The sequence below is a fragment of the Muntiacus reevesi genome, chromosome X (assembly GCF_963930625.1).
Source record: "Muntiacus reevesi chromosome X, mMunRee1.1, whole genome shotgun sequence".
Lineage (NCBI taxonomy): Eukaryota > Metazoa > Chordata > Mammalia > Artiodactyla > Cervidae > Muntiacus > Muntiacus reevesi.
The window spans coordinates 16,101,685-16,121,314 of NC_089271.1; the positions used below are offsets into that span (position 1 = coordinate 16,101,685).

Genomic DNA, 19,630 nt, shown 5'->3' on the forward strand with positions numbered 1-19,630 from the left:
GACTTTCCTCCCCAATTATGGGAAAAGTCAATTTTTTCTTCATTTGTGCTTTAATTTTAATAATTCTAATCTATAAATGTGTCTGTTCTTTGGATTGTCCTTTTAAATGGTTGTGACATCTGACAAGTTCCCTCATTAGTAACGAGTTAAATAAAATCTCTCTAACATGTGTTCCTTTTATATCTGTACAAAAGGAATATCTTACCTTTTACATATTGCTTCTAATTTTTTATCCTATTAGAGAGGATGCTGCAACCATTACTGCACATTTACCTTTGTATAGAAGTCTCAAGACTAAGAAGTTCTCATGCTCTCTCACACTCCAAAACAAACCAACTTTGAAGAATGGGTTTAACAAGTTCAGCTACACGAAGGCACAGAAGACGAATAGGAAGAAATTGTAACAAGGGTAGAATCTGAAGCACAGTAAGACAAGATGAATGAGGAATGTCGTCGTTTATTGGGCACCTACTAATCCCAGACCACTGTGTTAGGTACTGACAACACAGTCTTTGCCTTCAAGAAGCTCAGGAATGAGCAGTTTGCTGCTGCTACTGCGTGTCCACTCAGTCGTGTCCAACTCTTTGCAATCCCGTGGACTACAGCCCACCAGGCTCCTGTGTCCATGGAATTTTCCAAGCAAGAATACTGGAGTGGGTTGCCATTTTCTATTCTAGGGGATCTTCCAGACCCAGAGACTGAACTCACATCTCTTGTGTCTCCTGCATTGGCAAGCAGATTCTTGACCACTGTGACACCTGAGAAGCCCCAATTAATGGTTTATAGGAGTATTAAAAGAGGTAGGAAAGACAGGTTAAAGACAGTGTCACCAAAGATAAAGGAAACAGACGCTGGAGACCTCAGCTTGAAGCACCAAGGTGGAAAATTCTCAAAAGATTACTGGGAAGCTCATCAAGATTCTCTGAAAATCGCCCCCTCCCACCCTGACCCATCTGCAGCAGTGAAGTCTGTGATTCTCATGAGTTCTTCAGGAAGTTTCTGTTAATCTCAGTCTGCCCATATGTCCCAGTTGTGGAGAAAAATGGCTTCTTTTCTTCTGCCTTCAAATTTCATGCCAGTTCCTCTCACCAACAAACTCTAAACCAGAATCATACTGAGACAGGGGTTGTGGGAAATGTGGTTCTCAGCTTCTCTTCTGCAAAGCAGGGATTCTAGACAGGGGAGATGGTGATGCTGAGTTGAGACATGACACACAGCTGGGGTTCACTAAGTGGTGACCATCACCCCTACCATCCACGAACTGGCAGAGTCACTGAGCAAGTGCTCAACTTCAGAGCATTTGAAAGTACAGGGGACCTTTGAACAACTCAAGTCTGAGTTGTGTGGGTTTACTGATATGTGGATTTTTTTCCCAACAGTAAATACTACACAATCCACAGTTGGCTGAATTTGCCGATGTGGAACCTCAGATTCAGAGTAACTGCAAATACAGAGGAGCCAGGTATACAGAAAGAGCTGACTATAAATTATACATGGATTTTTGACTTTGCAGAGGGTCAGAGCCCCTAACCTCCATGTTGTTCAAGGGTCAACTGTACTATTTTTCTTTTAGGATTTCTGCCCATCGTTCATCCAGTCTCCCCTTCCCCCTACTTCATTGTGCAGGAGCCAAACAAGGGCTCAGCAGTCATAATCCTAAAAGGCAACTGCTGAATAATTCAGTAGTATTGAAAAATACATGAAAGAATTTACAGATTTGCACTAACAACTCTAGCATAAAAGTGAGACTTGAGGTCTCTAGTCCTGGCTTTGGCACTAGCAGCTCTGATTTGGGGCAAACCACTGAACCTTCTTATAACCATTTCACTGAAAAATTGAAAAGGTTGTGATACTGAGAAGAGCATATCACCTCTAGGGTGTTCTTCCCAAGAATGCAAAACCTCAGTCTAATCACAAGAACACATCAGACAAACTCAAATTGAGGGACATTCTACAAAATGACTGATCAGTACTCTTCAAAAGTATCAAAGTCAGGAAAAACAGGGAAATACTGAGAACTGCCACAGGTGGGATGAGGCTAAGGACACATGAAAATTAAACAAAACACAGGATCTTGGATTGACTTCTGGAAGTGAAAAAGAACCTTAGCAGAAAACTTGGTGAAATACACATAAAGTCTGGAGTTAACAGCACTGTACCAATGTTAATTTCTGAGTTTTGATAATTGTATCATATTTACAAAAGCTGGGTGAAGAGTGTATGGAAACCCTCTGTACCACTTTTGCAACTCTTTTGTGAGTCCAAAATTATCCCAAAATAAAATGTTAAAAATTAAAACCGTGCTATTCTATTTACAATAGCTAGAACATGGAAGCAACCTAGATGTCCATCGACAGATTAATGGATAAAGAAGCTGTGATACATATATATGTGATGGAATATTACTTGGCCATAAAAGGGAACACATTTGAATCAGTTCTAATGAGGTGGATGAACCTAGAGCCTATTATACAGAGTGAAGTAAGTCAAAGAAAGATAAATATATACAAATGCATATATATGGAATTAGAAAGATGGTACTGATGAATTTATTTGCAGGGCAGCAATGGAGAAACTGACATAGAGAACAGACTTATGGATGGGGGGAGAGGAGGAAGGAGAGGGTGAGTTGTATGGATACAGTAACATGGAAACTTACAATACCATATGTAAAATAGATAGCCAATGGGAATTTGCTGTATTACTCAGGGAACTCAAACAGGGGTTCTGTAACAATATAGAGGGGAGGGATAGGGAGGTGGGAGGGAGGTTCAAGAGGGAAGGGACATATGTATACCTATGGCTGATTCATGTTGATACTTGGCAGAAAACAACAAAATTCTGTAATGCAATTATCTTTCAAATAAAAAAAATTAAAACCATGCTATTTAAACAGTATCAAACCTGAATTCATCATTTTGCATGAAAGAAAATGTGAAAGTGAAGTCGCTCAGCCGTGTCCGACTCTTTGACCCTATGAACTGTAGCCTACCAGGCTTCTCCGTTCACGGGATTTTCCAGACAGAAGTACCAGAGTGTGTTGCCTTTTCCCTCTCCAGGGGATCTTCCTGACCCACGGATCAAACCCAGGTCTCCCACATTGCAGGTAGATGCTTTACCCTCTAAGCCACTTAAGTAGCTGGTCCTGCATGGAAGTTTTCCCAAGGCTCTTGCCACAGAATGATACCTCTGCCCCTCCCCATCCAGGCAGGGGAGCAGAAAACCACAACTAACCATATCCTCTAGCTGTGTTCACAGCACAGAACAACAGAATCCATCCACAAGAAAACTAGTGAAAGCTTGTTCAGCTTCCATAGTGGGACAAAGGTTGCCCTGCATCTCATCACCAACTCACTGTAATAGTAAGATCTCCACCTGTCCTCGCCAGGATGGTTTGACCTGCTTCTGACCCAAATGCCAAAGGACCACACAAGGGCAGAAAAGAGATGGCACTCCAGTTCCAGGAAGAACCCCACCTATTCCCAGAAAATCAAAGTACATGACTCCCCCTTATTAACCTTGCCAGTTAAAAATCTTGTCTTATTCGTGACCACATCCCCCACCCCCACCTCCCACCCCCACATAGAGAAGTTGACTGGTAAAGTGAGTTCTCACTTTTCCATCCTCTGGCCACTGAATTAAGCTTGCCCTGTTTTGATGTCAGCTTGAGTTTACTTTTTGGCTGCCAGAACCTGAACATAAAAAGAATCTTCACCTCGAGGCAATGCGGGCCTTGGCCAGGCTAGGGCCCGAGTGGCAGTCTGTGACCTAATTCGGTAACAGAAGTATATGGAAAACGGGATTCCCTGGTGGCTCAGTGGTAAATAATCTGCCTGTCAATGCAGGGGAGAACCGATCTTCCCTGGATCGGTTTGACCCCCGAAACAGGAAGATTCCACATGCCTTGGAACAACTGAGTCCCTGCGCCACAACTACTGAAGCCCCAGTACCCTAGAGCCAGGTGCTCCTCTGCTGGAGAGGCCACGGCAAGGCGAAGCCCTGAGCACCACAACTACAGAGTAGCCCCCACTTGCCGCAACTATAGAAAAGCCCCTGTAGCAACAAAGACCCAGCACAACCAAACATAAATTTTAAAAATTAAATATAAAAAAGAAGTATATGGAAAACTGGATAAAACCCATTTCCCGTGATGCAAAATAATGAAGCGGCAACCAAACATTTCCCATGAGCTCCAGGTAGACCTGGAAGGAGTAGAGATAGGAGCTGCTCCATCTGAATGGGTCCTGTGGACAGAAATAAGGATGGTTCTGGGCCAATGTCTAAAGAGCAGACGGGACAACTAGCTATCTCAGCTGATGGCCAAGAAAGATGGCAAGAAACCGATTCTGAAACCTCTCCCCAGCCATATAACACTGTAAGACCCCTACAACTATGGATGAAAACTCCCGCCAGTCGGTATTCTCCCCAACCTACTATCTCCATTTACATCCTAGGGGCTCTCCTGGCGTTTGTGGGAAACTCACATGCCTTGAAAAACGAATGCTAAGTTTCCACTCCAGCGTCTGGAGGCTGAAACCCGAGCCTAAGAGCGACGTCATCAAGATGGCGTCACAGGTCGCTCCGACTTCCCTCACCCTCACAGGAACCACCAACCATCCTTAAAGAGGACACCACTGAGGGGAACCTAGAACGCGGGGTGAGGCTGAAGCACCCTCTGCACCGCAGAGCCCCAGACACCGCGTGGAAAGTTCGGGGAAGTGGCTCCACACTGCCCCTCCCACATGCCCGCGCAGCCCCTCACTGTCGTCTCCCCCGAGTCTCCGGGTCCTCAGGTTTTTGGGAAAGGGGCTGAGGGCAGGTGGTGGCGGGAAGCCAGTGACAAAGTGGGCCACTTTGTGGGAGCCCCTGCTCCAGTGTCGCCCCACAGGTCTTGCCCACTGGGAGTCAGACTGATTCAGAAGGGGCCGAGGGACTGGCACCAAAGCAGCACTCGTACCTGGGCTGAGACCGCACCTGCAGCGCCCGAGCAGTAGTCCCAAGCCCCTGCGCTCAGCTGCAGCACTTTGACCAGGCCCCTCGGCGGGGCCCTCAAACGAGGACTTCCGCCGGCCCCAGAGGCTGACTTGCCCACTCAAGCAAGGCGCTGAGGAGAGCGTCTCTTGGCCAGTCTCCCCAGAGGAGCGGACACCTGGACGCTGGCAGGCCAGCCGTGCGGGAGCTGAGAGTGGCTTGGCGGGGCTGAAAACCTCCCGAGAACAGCCGGAACATCGTGAAGGGGGCCCGTGCTACCGCCCAGGTCTCCCACATTGCAGGGGAATTCAGAGCCGAACCCTGCCTGGAAAGCCTGGCATTACCCGACCGGGTCCGCGCAGCCTAGGGAGCTAAAACCCAGCCCTGCCAACTGGGGACTCCCGAGGGCGGGGCGGGGCGGGGGTCTTGGCCCAAAGGGGCTGGCGAGATCATCTGAAAGCTGTGAAATCAAAACAGGAATTGTTATGGAAAAAGTGTTTCTTGCCCACCTGTGTTGGTGTCCTGAGATTTAAACCTGTCACCCGCCAATCTTTCAAATTAATTTTCCTGGTCATTTTAGAGTCCCAATTATTCCATCTCAGAGTGAATGTGCAGGGTTTTTTTAAATCATAGTGAAAAAAATTCATTGGAAGTTTAACGTGAGTTAAAATTAGAGTGAAGGAAGGAGTGACAAGTGCTTTACTTCTACACAAGAGTTAATGTGGTTAGATCTCCACCGTTGCCTGATGTTGCAAAGATATTACTTCGCTAGATGTGGATATGGGCTATAAAGAAAAGTAAAAGCCAGAGCTAAACATTGAAGCCTTACTGAACAAAATTAAAATATTGGCATATACTTAAATAAATATTAAAGTATAAAATAATATTATGCTTTAGTAACACTTGTTTTACCCAGGAAGGACAAAACACTTTCAAAGTTTTCAAGATCCCTACAGTTATACCCACAATGGTAAATTATTGTTACTGGATTAAACTATTCTGTTTGCTTATCAAGCAAGAAAGCAAACATTCTAACTGTGCCACATTAATGAACCTGGATGGAAATGTTATCATTAAATTAAAAATGCTATGCAGAAAGTGTTAATGGCTCAGTAGTGTCCATCACTTTGCCACCCTAAGGACTGTAGCCAGCCAGGTTCCTCTGTCCCTGGGATTCTCCAGGCAGGAGTACTGGAGTGGGTTGCTATTTCCTTCTCCAGGGGATCTTCCCAACCCAGGGATCAAACCCGGGTCTCCCACATTGCAGGCAGATTCTTTTACCATCTGAGCCACCAGGGAATAGGTACAGATGACATTAGTAAAAGTTCTATAAAATTACATGAAAAAAAACAAAGCATCTGTGTTAAGAAAACAAGATGTTTATTTATTGTATTTGGAAAATAATACACTAAAGATAAACTTATCAAAAACAAGTCTTATGAACAGGCATCTTAAATGTTTAATACTGGACTAATACAATAATAAAACACCTGTGAAATTTTGAACATTGTTGTTGTTCTGGATACAAAAGGTCTAATTTAGTTTAAGTAAGATCTGAAACACCTTTATGAAACTTATTTTGCTCAATGGGTATGATATTAAAGTTATGTATATATGGAGGTGAAGTGAAAGCTACCTAGCTGCTCTTTTTGACGCTATGAAGGAGCCCACCCAGCTCCTATATCCATGGGATTTCCCAAGCAAAAATAGAATACTGAAATGGGTTGCTGTTTCCTTCTCCAGTGTGTATATTACTATGACTCAAACTGTGGGGATAATTTTAAACACTTTTTTTTAATGTGCATTCTAATCTGTGTTATCTGATATAGTAGCCACTATCCACATGTGACTATTTAAATTTTAATTTTAATTAGCTAAAATGAGATACAATTTAAAAGGTAATTCCTACATCTAAGTAGCCACATCTCAAGTGCTCAAAAGCCACAGGTGGCTACAAACATGTTGGGAAATGTAAAATCACAGAATTTTACCAACATAATGGAAAGTTCTATTAGACAGGGCTGGTCTAGTAACTTATATAAACAAACACCATAATGAAGCTAACTGTATAAATCTTGAAAAACTTCTGTAAATATGCAGTTTTTGTTTTTGTAATTCTGTTTCTAATACAGGAAATATTTCAGATACCACAAAATACAAATCAAATTTTAAATCTGCATGTACAATTTGAAATTTAACCTTGCCTAGGGTATAAATTAACTTTTCTGTATTAACTCTATTACTAGTAGTTTGTAAAATTATTTGCAAAATAATAGTGAATAGTGAAGCCAAAGACTAATTTAGATGAATTAATCTGAAATTAAGAATCTGCAGGATTTTTTGGTTATATGTAAGCCATACTGGCCTTCTGAAACAGTGTAGCTTAACTCAAGCTCTGTACTGCAGAATCACTTGACATATTGAGTGTCAATACCTGCAATTTCCCGTGCTCGGTATTATGGTTTGCCTATCCAAGTATGGCTCTACGTCACTACTCATATCTGCATCACTAACACTCAGATTACATCTGTCATTAAGAGCTAAACGTACTATTTTCACTCTACATTAAAACAGCAATAAAAAAATAATAAATAAAAAAATAAAACAGCAATAATAACAGTCTTTAGGAGTTTACTACCATTCTTTTATTGAGAAGTTCTTATTAGAATACTGCCCATCACTTTACTCATAAGATGAAACATCACCTATCTTCCTAATGCAATTCTACCTCCCTTGTGGGCAGAAAAAGAATGTAGGTTGTTTCTTTAAGTGTGAATACTGATGTACAGTGCTACTCCAACAGGCTAATTTTGGAATCAATAACCTAAGAAACTTACAGGCTGGTACAATAGCAAACAAGGAAAGGTTGGATGGCTAACATTTAGTCAGCTAAGTCGGTATCTTTCAGTTTGGACTCTGTTGAAGGAGTCGTTGCTGGAGGTGACTGTGATTCAGCTGTGGACTTCTGCAGGTCACATTTAAGACTATGAATACAACTATTGATAGCCATCACACACAATTTCCAGTCGTATCCATTTTCCGATAGATCACAAGTCGGGTAGATGTCCTGGAGAAACTCTGGTGGTAAAGTCCCAAAATATGACAGTTAATTAGAAATCACTTCTCAGAGAAATGAATTTATTCAACCTTAATATTATTTCTCTTTTTGTGAAAAGGTCATTAAGACTTTAATTAAAACACATGGACTGTAACTTTCATTAAATTAGCTGAACAAATCTTTTCATCTGAAAGGATAATAATATGAAATAGCACCATTCTTCAATCACACACACACACACACACACACACACACACACAAACCCAATATCCCATGATCTTGCTATATAACCAGGATGGAAACCCTCTGCTGTCTTCAGTACCCAATATAAACTTTCCTTATTCTTAAATTTATCAAACACGCATCTAGCGTATTATTCATTGTATCATAAAGACATGCTATTAATAGTAAGGCTCTAATACACCAGAGGCTGCAGTGTCTTTCATAATTTTAGAGGCAAGAAGCTATGACTGCTAAATTCTTTGCCACTGCTTGGCTTATCTCAGACAAAAGAAATAAGTGTCTTTAGATCTTGCAGTTAAATGAAAACTTCTGTAACAAAAGGTGACAGGGCAACATACCTCAAGGAGCTCTCTTAGAGAAAGGGGGAGAACAAAGGGAAAGGTGGGGAAGACAGGTGTTAACCAGAAGAGCACAGCTGCTCTTAGATACGTTCTTAGGTAATTTCCTAAGTACCTTTGAGCTCTTAGAAAAGGATCTGGCAATCACTACGGGCCAGCATCACTTGGCTACATTAATGTCACCTGCTTTTCGATAGGATTAACAGGCTGAAAAAAGGGTAAACTATCTTGTCAGTAATTTTTATATTGATTACATGTTGAAGTCATGATACTTAATATAGTCTGGTCAAATAAAATCGATTTTTAAAATTTAAAAAACAGGCTGGGAAATCAGGACAATGCCATAAACACACTGTATGTCCAAATTTTTTAGCATGTTATGTGACAAAGTAAAAAAGCTTTCATATTCAAAGGGCTAACAGATTAGTGGTAGCCTGGAAGGAGGCTTTAGTGGTATGACGCTGGATTCAGCATCAAGTTCTATCCTGCTGCACATTTTTACTAACAAAAAAGAAGTTATGGAAAGCAGGCTTGTCCCATCTCCCAAAGACAGCAAAACTGGGACAGATAATAGACTGGAAGACAAGTACCTGCAAAGGTTTCAATAGACTGCAACAAGGAACCTAAATTGGTTGGTTGTTTCCCAAAATGTATTCTCTGAAACATTAGTCATAAAAGTTTCTTAGTGGGGAAAGATTTTGGTTATGCACATAAGAAACACCTAACTCAGAATTAGTCTCCACTGAAAAATCCCACAGTAAAGAGATGGTGAATCAAAGGTGACAGATGCTGGTGGGAATGCCTACTGTGAAAGATTCGCTGTATTAGAGGACCTAATGTACTTCCTATTGCCATAATTTTCCAGTTCTGTGATATTCAGAAATGGAGGGGAGAGGGGCAGGAGTAAGGGTTGTTTGCTCATTACAAATAGCTTATTAACTTTCTCCATATGGACCATTCTCTAAAGAGACCTCAAATGATAACTGAGCTCTCAGAGAGCGTCACATCATAGTTTCTTATATGACATCAATCTCTTTGGCTTCTGGACATATTTATCTGTGACTACTAATTTTCAGAAGAGTTCCCTCCAAATTATAAAATCTTAGGATAAAAAGTGAAATGAGAGGTTTACCCATTGCTGATACCGATCAGCAATCAGCAGCTAAAACACAATTTTTTAATTAGAAAGACTATTTCTTCTATAAACACCTTCATTTCCAAACTGGTTACAAACTCAGTTCTTTTTTTTACTGTAAGGTAAGAGGAAATGGGTTTTGATTTTTTGCCTGGTGGGTGAGTTCAGTGACATTTAAACTGCAAGTTGTGACCAATTACTGGGTCATGAAATCAGTAATAGCAGCACTTTTTAAATAAAAGGTAATAGAATAGAAAATACTGAAACATAACTGTTATAGAAAGAGTAAGTATTGTTTGTGAAATTTTTGCTTCAGTTTTTAAAAAAATCACACACATACTGAGTCACAATGTAAAACATATTTCTTACTATGGGTTGCAGTAAAAAAAAGTTTGAAAACAACTGGATTAGATGAGATAGCAAATGCTTACAAAAGGTGCTGTAATTCAGATTGCTTTAGTGTAGTGTGAAACACAAGTGTTCTTCAAATCTGATGGATGTGAAACGTGTGATATGAAGGCAGGAACCAGGCAACTGAGATTAGGCCAGGGCTGAGAACTATATCTTTGCTAGGTACCAGTGACATAAGTAAGAAATATTGTTTACTGCTTGGTCTAAATTTAGGATTTCACAGAGTTGCTTCTGGAAGCTTTATTATTTCATCTATTTATGTCACAGATAAAGACTATACTATGCTCATGTGCACAAGCAAAAACTAGCAAATTAACCTGCTATACTATTGTTGACACTTCTGCAAACTGATAAAGCCCAGCAGCTTCAATTTTGATCCGCAGTAAATGAAGGTGTTTGAGATTCCATACATCTGGCAGTCCATACCAGAAGTCACAGTCGATAATGCCTTTCCTGTTCTAATAATGCTGATCAAGACAGAGCAATTAGCCCCGAGAACCCAAAGGCAAAAAGAAACACATTCAGGAACCTGCTCCTGTCATACCCTAATGAGGGAATTAGTAAAAGAACAGCCTCTCTCCTTAAAACTTACACAGAATGAATAAATTTTTCTTTATCCTCTCTAACACACTTTGCTTTTATTTATTCTCACATACTCAACATGTAACAAACCTCGAAGAGCATTAATCTCATTGGCGTTCAGGGAGTACACTCCATGCCCCAGACTGCCATGGACACTACTTATTAGGACTTCGTCTGTGAACAGGCTGCGAATAAGGTATATGGCTGACAGCTCTGGACGAGACTTCTCTTTTGCTGTAATCAGAAGTGATTTTGGCATCTGTATATTTCTACGTGAATCTCCAAGATATTCTAGAAGCAAAAGAGAAAGAAGATGTCAATTTTCATGGCAAATGTTAGGTTCAAGTTTTTTAAAATATTGTAATAGAAAAGTTGATTTTGCTGAACTTTCAAGGCTCAAGAATTTGAGAGCTTGCATTTCCCCTTGAGTATGGATTGGTGGATTTAACATTCATTAGCAGGATCAGTCGTGTCCGACTCTTTGTGACCCCATGGACAGTAGCCTGCACCAGGCTCCTCCATCCATGGGATTTTCTAGGCAAGAGTACTGGAGTGGGTTGCCATTTCCTTCTCCAGCAGGATACACTCAAGGGGATACGCATTCAGCATGCACAATGCACAAACAGCGATCTTGAAGTCACCTCAGAATTCTGCCTATTACACTGTGCTAATGAATTGGAAGATTCAGTATAGTTAAGATGTCAGTTTTACCTAAGCTGATCTATCAATGGAATGAAGTTCAAATAAAAATTTCTACAGTTAAAAAAACGAGAAATTGAGAGGCTAAAAAAATTAAAGCTTTAACTTTTTAGTGTATCATGAGACAGCATTAGAAATGAGACAGGAATCACTCCTGATATAATGGTACATGCTCTGATTGTTAAGAGGACAATTCAGTACTCTGCTACCTTTTAGGATACAATCAGTTTTAACATTACATTTGGTAACAAATTCTAAATAATTATTTAAAATTAATTTTTATTGCATCAAAAATTCTAAGTAGTTGTGATGGATTGTTTTCCTACTTATAAAAAAGGCTTTTTCAAAATTAAGGGTCATGACTCTTACTAAAATATTTATAATTTTTAAATGTAGGGTTTTTATTTGGTATTATTTATCATTCAAATATCAACAAACTTATCTTAGAACATTGTATTTTAGATAAGTTACTTGAACTTAAAAATAAATTTTAAGCCTGTTTTTATTTCTCAACTCTTTATCCTGATCATCACCATCTTTGTTCAGTCCATAGTGATTAAGTTAACCATACTTAAAAAATATTATATTGTACATATAACAAAGAATTACTTGTTCAAGAAAATATATTAAGCAAACATTATATGATTCTTACAATAAACATATTTTTCATCTTGGAAATCCATCATTTAAGGGGTGAGAATATAAATTGTTGAATCACCCAGATCCAACAATTGGCAAGAGAGATTAAATTATTTTAAAAATTCACTCAGTGGGTCCAAAGACTTAACATCTGTAAGGTTAATCTAGCAATACTTATCGAGTTCAGAAAAAAAGGTAAATACTATTTAATCTGGTAATTCAAATTCTGAGGACGTAATTTAAAAGAATCCAAAATATGTACAATTCTTTTTTGGTGGCATGATTTTCATGATTGACGATTTTCTCTAAAAAGTCCTCAAATGAAAAACAAACAAAAAATAACAAAAAGAGGGAAGTAGCTAAATAAATTATGTTATACTTACTCAATGAAGTGTTATATGCCTGTTGAAATGATTATGAAGACTGAATATTCTTAAGGAAAAACATATATTTAAAAGAAGAGTAATTATATGGAGACCACAAGTCTTTAAAATGTTCATAAGAAAAAAAAGTTGGGAGAAAATTAAAACGCCCACAATAGTCTGTTAAGGTATCTTGATTGTGGAAACTTTTCTTTCCTCCAAAATATAATCCAGTTTTCAATAAAATGGCATAACAGACTACACATAAATTGTGATGGCTGCCTGGCTCACCATCTGCTTAGTTGCCCTGTCCTCTGATTCTACCTGAGTCAGGGTCAGAGACCTGTGACCTAAGCTGCCCAAACTTGATTCCCTCTCCTGGGAATCTGAACAATGACAATAGAAAACTAGAACCTAAAAATCATGGAAGCTACAGACACAGAGTCCCAGAGATATCAATGGACCCCAGATGCCACGGTCTCAGGGCTGCTCAGGCTCCTGCCTGTAGCTGTTTGTTCTCTGCTCCTTTTAATCTAGGAACTATTCACTCAGTGATTTTGTTGTGGTGGTATAATTTGACCAGAGTCTGTTTCCATGGTGTACATACAACCTGATTATAATGGAAAAATATACTATAAAGATACATTATTTAAATAATTTTGTCTGATCAGATTCATAGGTAATAGTCTACTTAGGGCTCATATTGGGGGCCAGGGAAAGACAGAAAACAGTTTTCCTACCTCAGATGCTACTAAATTCCAGCACCCTGGGGAAAGGCAATGCAAGGTGTGAGTACACAGTCACCTACAGAACCCACTCTACTTGACACTAACAAAGCATGCTATGCCTCCAGCACTTAGCTAGCAGTGAGGGCCAGTGTTCTGATGAACGAGATTGATTAATTCATGCAAAAACACTTTATGAAGCATCTACATATGTGCCTGGCACACAGAGAGCAAGACCCTGAACTGCTCCTGGGCCATCTAGCTGTAGCTCCTCTTTTACCTGCAGAGAAAGGTGACTAACCTGAGAGAGTTCACACCAATCAAAGGAATCAACCAAGAACCACTTTTCAAAGGAAAAATAATAGACTTAGTTTAATGTTAAAAACTATCAGTCTCAGAACTAGGTCTCTAGTTCATTAATCACAGATATAAGAGATTTAAGTTGTTTAGCTTTCTCATGAAAATTTTCATACATACATAAAAGCAGAAAAGTAGAGCCCCACAAATGCATCACTGAGTTTCAACGTTTATCAGCAAGAGAACTTATTTTAACACTCACCAAGTGTTTCATCTGAGACTGCTGCACCATTAGTGGAAGGTTCTTGAATTCCTTCAGGGAGAGCTCTGCTGTTCTGGGGAGAATTCCCTTGTTCTCTTGTTTCTGAGATAGCTGCTTGCTGAGAAACCTGGGAACTACTTGCATTGTCATCATCATCTCTTTTATCATTCGAATCTCTTTTGGGTTTGGTAGGCCCTCCATTGTTAAGAACAGTTTTCTGTTGAAACACAAAATTGTATCTATAAACAAACTCCCATAGTGGGAAAATATGGACATGCTTCATCATCTACCAGGGCCCTCCAGGGTGATGGGGAAGCAACTGTTTCTAATCAGCTGGGCTGAAGCACACAAATCCTGTGTGGCATGAAGTAAAACTATAGGTGGATTCCTCCTCCAGCTGCCATGACTCGCTGCTTCTTGGGGGACTTTGTTGTTGTTCGGTCACTCAATCATTGTCTGACTCTTCCTGATCCCATGGACTGTAGCACACAAGGCCTCCCTGTCCATCACCAACTCCCAGAATTTACTCAAACTCATGTCCATTGAATTGGTGATGCCATTCAACCATCTCATCCTGCCCTCAATCTTTTCCAACATCAGGGTCTTTTCCAATGAGTCGGCTCTTGGGGGATTTAGCAGAAGTCTAACGAACTAAATGGGTGGCTCAGTAGTAAAGAACCCACCTGCCAATGCCAGAAACAATTGTTCAATCCCAGGGTCAGGAAGATCTCCTACAGAAGGAAATGGTAACCCACTCCAATATTCTTGCCTGGAAATTCCCATGGACAGAGTCAGCCCGGAGGGCTACAGTCCATGGCGTTGCAAAGAGTCAAGACACCACAACTTAGTGACTAAACAACAACAACAAACAACAGTTGTTCACACAAAATAAGTGCTTAATGAACATATCATAAATAAATGAATACATAAGTTTCTCAAAGATGACAACTTTGAGGTTGTTTTTTCTTAATTTTTTTTTTCTCTTTCCCCAGCGGTCTTCTAATCTGGCTGTACATTTGAGCATTTGAATTACCCTAGAGATCTTGTGTTTTCTTAAAGCAGTGCTGGGGCCCCACTCACGGCAAATTCAACCAGAATCTCTGATGGAGGGAGTGAGAGAGCTCCAGCATTACTAACTTTTTTTTTAAAAAGTGCCTCACATGTCTTTAACATATACCTAGAGTTTAACCACTGCTCTAGGTTAGGGCTTCTCAAACTTCAATGTGCACAAAAATCACCTGTGGGTCTGACTAAAATGCAAATTCTGCCTCAGTTAGCCTGGTATGAAACTCAAGACTGCATTTCTCACAAGCTTTCCAGTGCTGCTGCTGCTGGTCTGTGGACCCACTGTGAGTAGTAAGGACCTATCCTTCTAATCAAGGACACAGCAGGCACTGGCAGATGCTGCTTCTCTTCTGATGCCTAAGCAATATTCAAATTACCATTTCCAGGCAGTATCATAATTTTACACTCAAATGTTTAAGGTGTAATTTTTGTAGGATATAAAAGGGAATGTGAAAAATAAGCAGATTTGATTTCATACAGATGGTGCTTGAGTTATCACTGAAATCAAGCCATTCACCAAGAAAACAAGCTCAGCTACAAATATTATTGGCAAACAGTTTTCATCAACTTACTCTAGAGACACAGGAGTGACTAGATATGGTGAGAATAAAACGGAGGCTTTAGAGAGGTGGGTGGAAGTTAGGAATTGTCATTATGTTAAATGCTTCATCAGAAGGCAATAGACATGACTCTTCCCTACTGACCTGTCTGTGTTTAAAAAAAAAACAAAAGTCAAATGCACTCTGAAGATAGGATGGGTGAGAGAGAAGTCAGATTCCCACTTACCATGTAACTATACAGATTATAAAATATCTGTGAAAACTTAAACTCATGATATGCATCATTTTCACCAGTTTCTGCCATCACTGAAAGTGAACAAGTAATGAAATACCTTCCTTTTCGCTGTGCCATTCCTAACTACCATTAGAACAGCTAAGTAGCACCACAGTCTGCTCTTTAATGTGTTACTCAGTGGGATCCTGAAAAAGACTTGCCAAATATCTTTGTAGTTGAAATCTTTTTCTGGTGTAACCCTTGGCTTGAAATATACCAACTATAACACTGTATTTATTTTATCTTTAGGATATTTTTATGGGGCACAAAATATCAAAAGAGTGAAATGAATAGGCAGGATGCAAGAGAACACACCTTGCCTCTAAATTAAATAAACAAGAATTTGAGCACATGGACTGAAGATCTTGTATGTCATACCATCAGTTCTGGAGTTGTATGCAGTATATACTTATATGGCAGTGACCATAATTAAATAAAAAAAATCACTTACAGGTGTTCTCGAACATAAATTGTGGATCAGAGAATTGATATCGGAAATACAGGCTTGCCACTCCTCTCCATGTTCACTCAAATCATAGTTGGGAAAAACTGCTGCCAGATGTTCTGCAAATAGCACCAAGAATTCACAAAAATTAAGGGGTAAATAACAAAGAAACTGACAAAAAATTGTATTTAAAATACTGAAATTTTCTCTTTTTCATTGTCATTCTTTTCTCTAAGTAACAGTTTAGGAATTCTACTCAAAGAGGACGCTTAGCTGAATATCTCATTTCTTCTAAAGTGCAATCCCCTAAAACACTGACCTAAGGAGCCCATGATGAGGTTTTGGTGCTTCAGGGAAAAAAAAATGTGCTACAAAAAGTCAATTATTTCAGGTGCTAATACCCTTTAATAACCCTATGGATAAATTAGATCTAACAAAAAAAGGAAACCTGTAAGGAGAAAACAGTATTATTACAAACATTATCACATCATGATTCAGTTACTTGTGTATATTACATGTCTATCTTCCCCACAAGCTACTCCCTCTGCCTAGAATACTCTTCCTGTTTTCTTTATGTAGCTAACGAATCTTTCTAAATCCAGCTCAAATGTCTTGTCCTTAGGAAGTCCTCCCTAATACCCTCAAAGTAGGTGCTCTGCTCTCTGAGTTTCCATATTACCACACTGGAATGGAATTGATCTGTTTCCCCAATGTGTCCCTTTCTAGACTGTGAACTCCTGTGGTCAGAACTACTTATTCACTGTTGTATTCTTAGGGCCTATGACTTCCAGGACCCCCATACATATTACTGGAAGACAAGAGGCAAGAGGCCAGAGTGGATTAATCATGAGATGCTATTTCTGTGTTGTCAGTTCCTAGCAATGAAACGTGCTTTATTTTTCCACTTCTTCTTATTTTGGCTTTTTCTTTATTTTTTAGTGCCAAGTTTCAGCACTGAAGAATTGACCTAGTATTAACCATAAGCCAACTATAACCAATAAAGTTTATCTTATTTGATCAGTCTATGAACACATTTTATTCTTTAGAAGTTGCTACCCATTATACACTACTAAACTGTAAAAATCTAGATTAGACAAGGTGAAAAAGTGAACAGTTCTAAGATTTACACAGACTTCATCATTATTTCTTCAACTATCAATAACACTCATCAGATAACTAAATGAGCAAAGATTCTATAATGACTTTACATATCTCTTTTTTTTTTCCGATGCCATGTGACATGTGGGATCTTAGTTCCCTGACCAGGGATGAAGCCCACACCCCCTTTAGTGGAAGCACAGAGTCTTAGGCACTGGACCACCAAGGAATTCCCTACGTACCTCTTATTGCAGCCATTTTGTTTGGATCCAGGGATTGGCAGCCTTGGGAACTGATACCTACTGAGCTGGAAATCAGGATTTCCTTGGAGAACAAAGAATGAACCAAGTAGCAGGCTGCGTGCCTAGGTATGGCCTTCTTTTGTACAGCCATCAAATGAATATCAAGCATTCTGATATTTCGTCTTGGATCACCAAGATATCCTTTAAAAATATAGGTGAAAATTAAAATCCTTGTTTTTTTCATGCAAGGTTACCAATAAAGTGTCTAAGAACATTAAACTAATTGATTTTTAATTCACAAATTTTCTACTTGGGTGAATTTTTTTCTATACTTATTTCATCTTTTTCTTAAATGAGTCTATTTGATGCCATCTGCATAACTGTTAGCATGTATCACCTTTATTAATCTTGAATTTGCTCTACTTGAACTAATCAGTTCATTCTCTTGAATAAATTTAATTCTTAGGCCACAGGTGCATATATAATCACATTGCTCTGAGATCCCATTGTTCCCGTCTAAATTCTAAAAGTACACTCAGAGGTATATTACTGAGTGAGTATGTGGTCCCTGAAGACAATTTAGAAAGTTTGAGTGGATATAATTTGAAAAAATTTTAAATAGCATTTATAGAGTATCTACTATATATCAAGCACTGTGCTAAATATTTTACATCTATAAGCTCAGTTTCATCATCCTAACGACCTATTCTCACTTAACAGATGAAGAAACTGAGGCCCAACAAAGGTAAATTATTTGAACAAGATCACGCTGCTGGTTATAGAGCTAGTTTTATAAGCTAAGTCTGTCTGTTTTTATGCCAAGTGCCTCAAACCTAATGTTTTCTATTCTTTTTTCTCAACACAAAACTGAAACTATACCTTATATGTAAGCTTGGATCCTGCTTTTTTTTCAGTTATCATTATACTTTGCCTATTTCTCCTTTTTTTTTTCCCCAAGTCTATATTCCTATCATCATGATTTTCCTGACAAGTGACATTTACGTTGCACTTATGTTCTGGGCATTGTGTTAAGAGCTTTAAATGAATTATCCCATTTGATCCTCATAATTCTATATAAAGTAGGCACTGTAATTTTTGTCACTTCACAGATAAAGGAACTAATATTTAGGTCAGAGAATATTAGGTCATATAGTTAGTAAGACACAAAGCCAGGATTTGAACACAGGCAGTCCGACTCAGTAGTCCATACTTTTAACCATTATGCTTACTGCCTCATATATTGTGGTATACGAGGAGTCACATAACTAATTCTCTATGGTTGCTTATTTAACTGTTTACAATTTCTCATGAGTCTATAAAAACTAATTCTTGTACCAATATTGTAACGCAAATCTTTTTTATTATACCTTTGGATAGAAGTAGGATTACTGAGTCAAGTAAAATAAATACTTTCACAGATTTTTAAACAAATTACCCTTCAGAAAGTTTTCACCAATTTATATTTCTAACAGCAGCATATCACAGTGCCTACTTTATACAAAGAACACAATTTTTAAAGTTTCTTCTAGTTTGGGTAATAAAATAATTTAAAGAAAAAGGGTCTCCTCTGGGATGATAGTCACCAAACCACAGTCCACAGGCCAATCCCACCACCAGTTTTGGTAAATAAGGTTGGATTGGCACACAGCCACACTGATTCACTTACCTACACCTGTGACTGCTTTCATATGACAGCAGCAGAGCTGAGTAGGTGTGACAGACACTAGACGGCCCACAAAGCCTAAAATAGTTATTATCTAGCCCTTTACAGAAAAAGTATGTTGAGCCCTGCCCATGGATATTAATAATAGATTACCTACTTAGAAGTACGGACATGTAACTATTAAGTATTAGGAAGACTTGACCTTAGAGGTCACGGAACCTGGGGTGTCCTCATCTCTGTCACTGTGGCTTGATAGGCAACACAAGAGTTGTTAAGAAACATGAACTTTTAAAGTCAGAGAGAACTGGGTTAGAGTTCCAGAACTGCCACCCACCAGCTCTGTGACTTTGGGAATGTAGGTAATACAAGTAGCTACATCATGAAGTCATTATGAATATTAACAGAGAAGAGGCGTGTCAGTTGATCAGGACAGTGTCTTGCACATAACACATACTCAATAAATATTATTCCTTATTACTAATATCATCTAAAACCTGTCCTCAAAATAGAAAAAAAAGTTTGTATCAAGTAAGCTGAAGAATATAGGTTAAATAGTGTCAT

The 19,630-nt window shown here is 39.1% G+C and overlaps 1 protein-coding gene across 1 annotated transcript in view; it reads right to left on the bottom strand.

Moving 5' to 3' along the window:
- Positions 1-7,852: 7,852 nt before the first annotated feature.
- BEND2 (BEN domain containing 2) overlaps positions 7,853-19,630 on the bottom strand; it is a 43,558-nt gene continuing 31,780 nt past the window's right edge. The window contains exons 12-16 of the mRNA XM_065916107.1: positions 17,407-17,607; positions 16,073-16,185; positions 13,723-13,939; positions 10,829-11,029; positions 7,853-8,049 (exon numbers count right to left, since the gene is read on the bottom strand). Of these exons, the coding sequence (XP_065772179.1) occupies positions 7,853-8,049; positions 10,829-11,029; positions 13,723-13,939; positions 16,073-16,185; positions 17,407-17,607 (929 nt within the window). The remainder of the gene's footprint in view (positions 8,050-10,828; positions 11,030-13,722; positions 13,940-16,072; positions 16,186-17,406; positions 17,608-19,630) is intronic.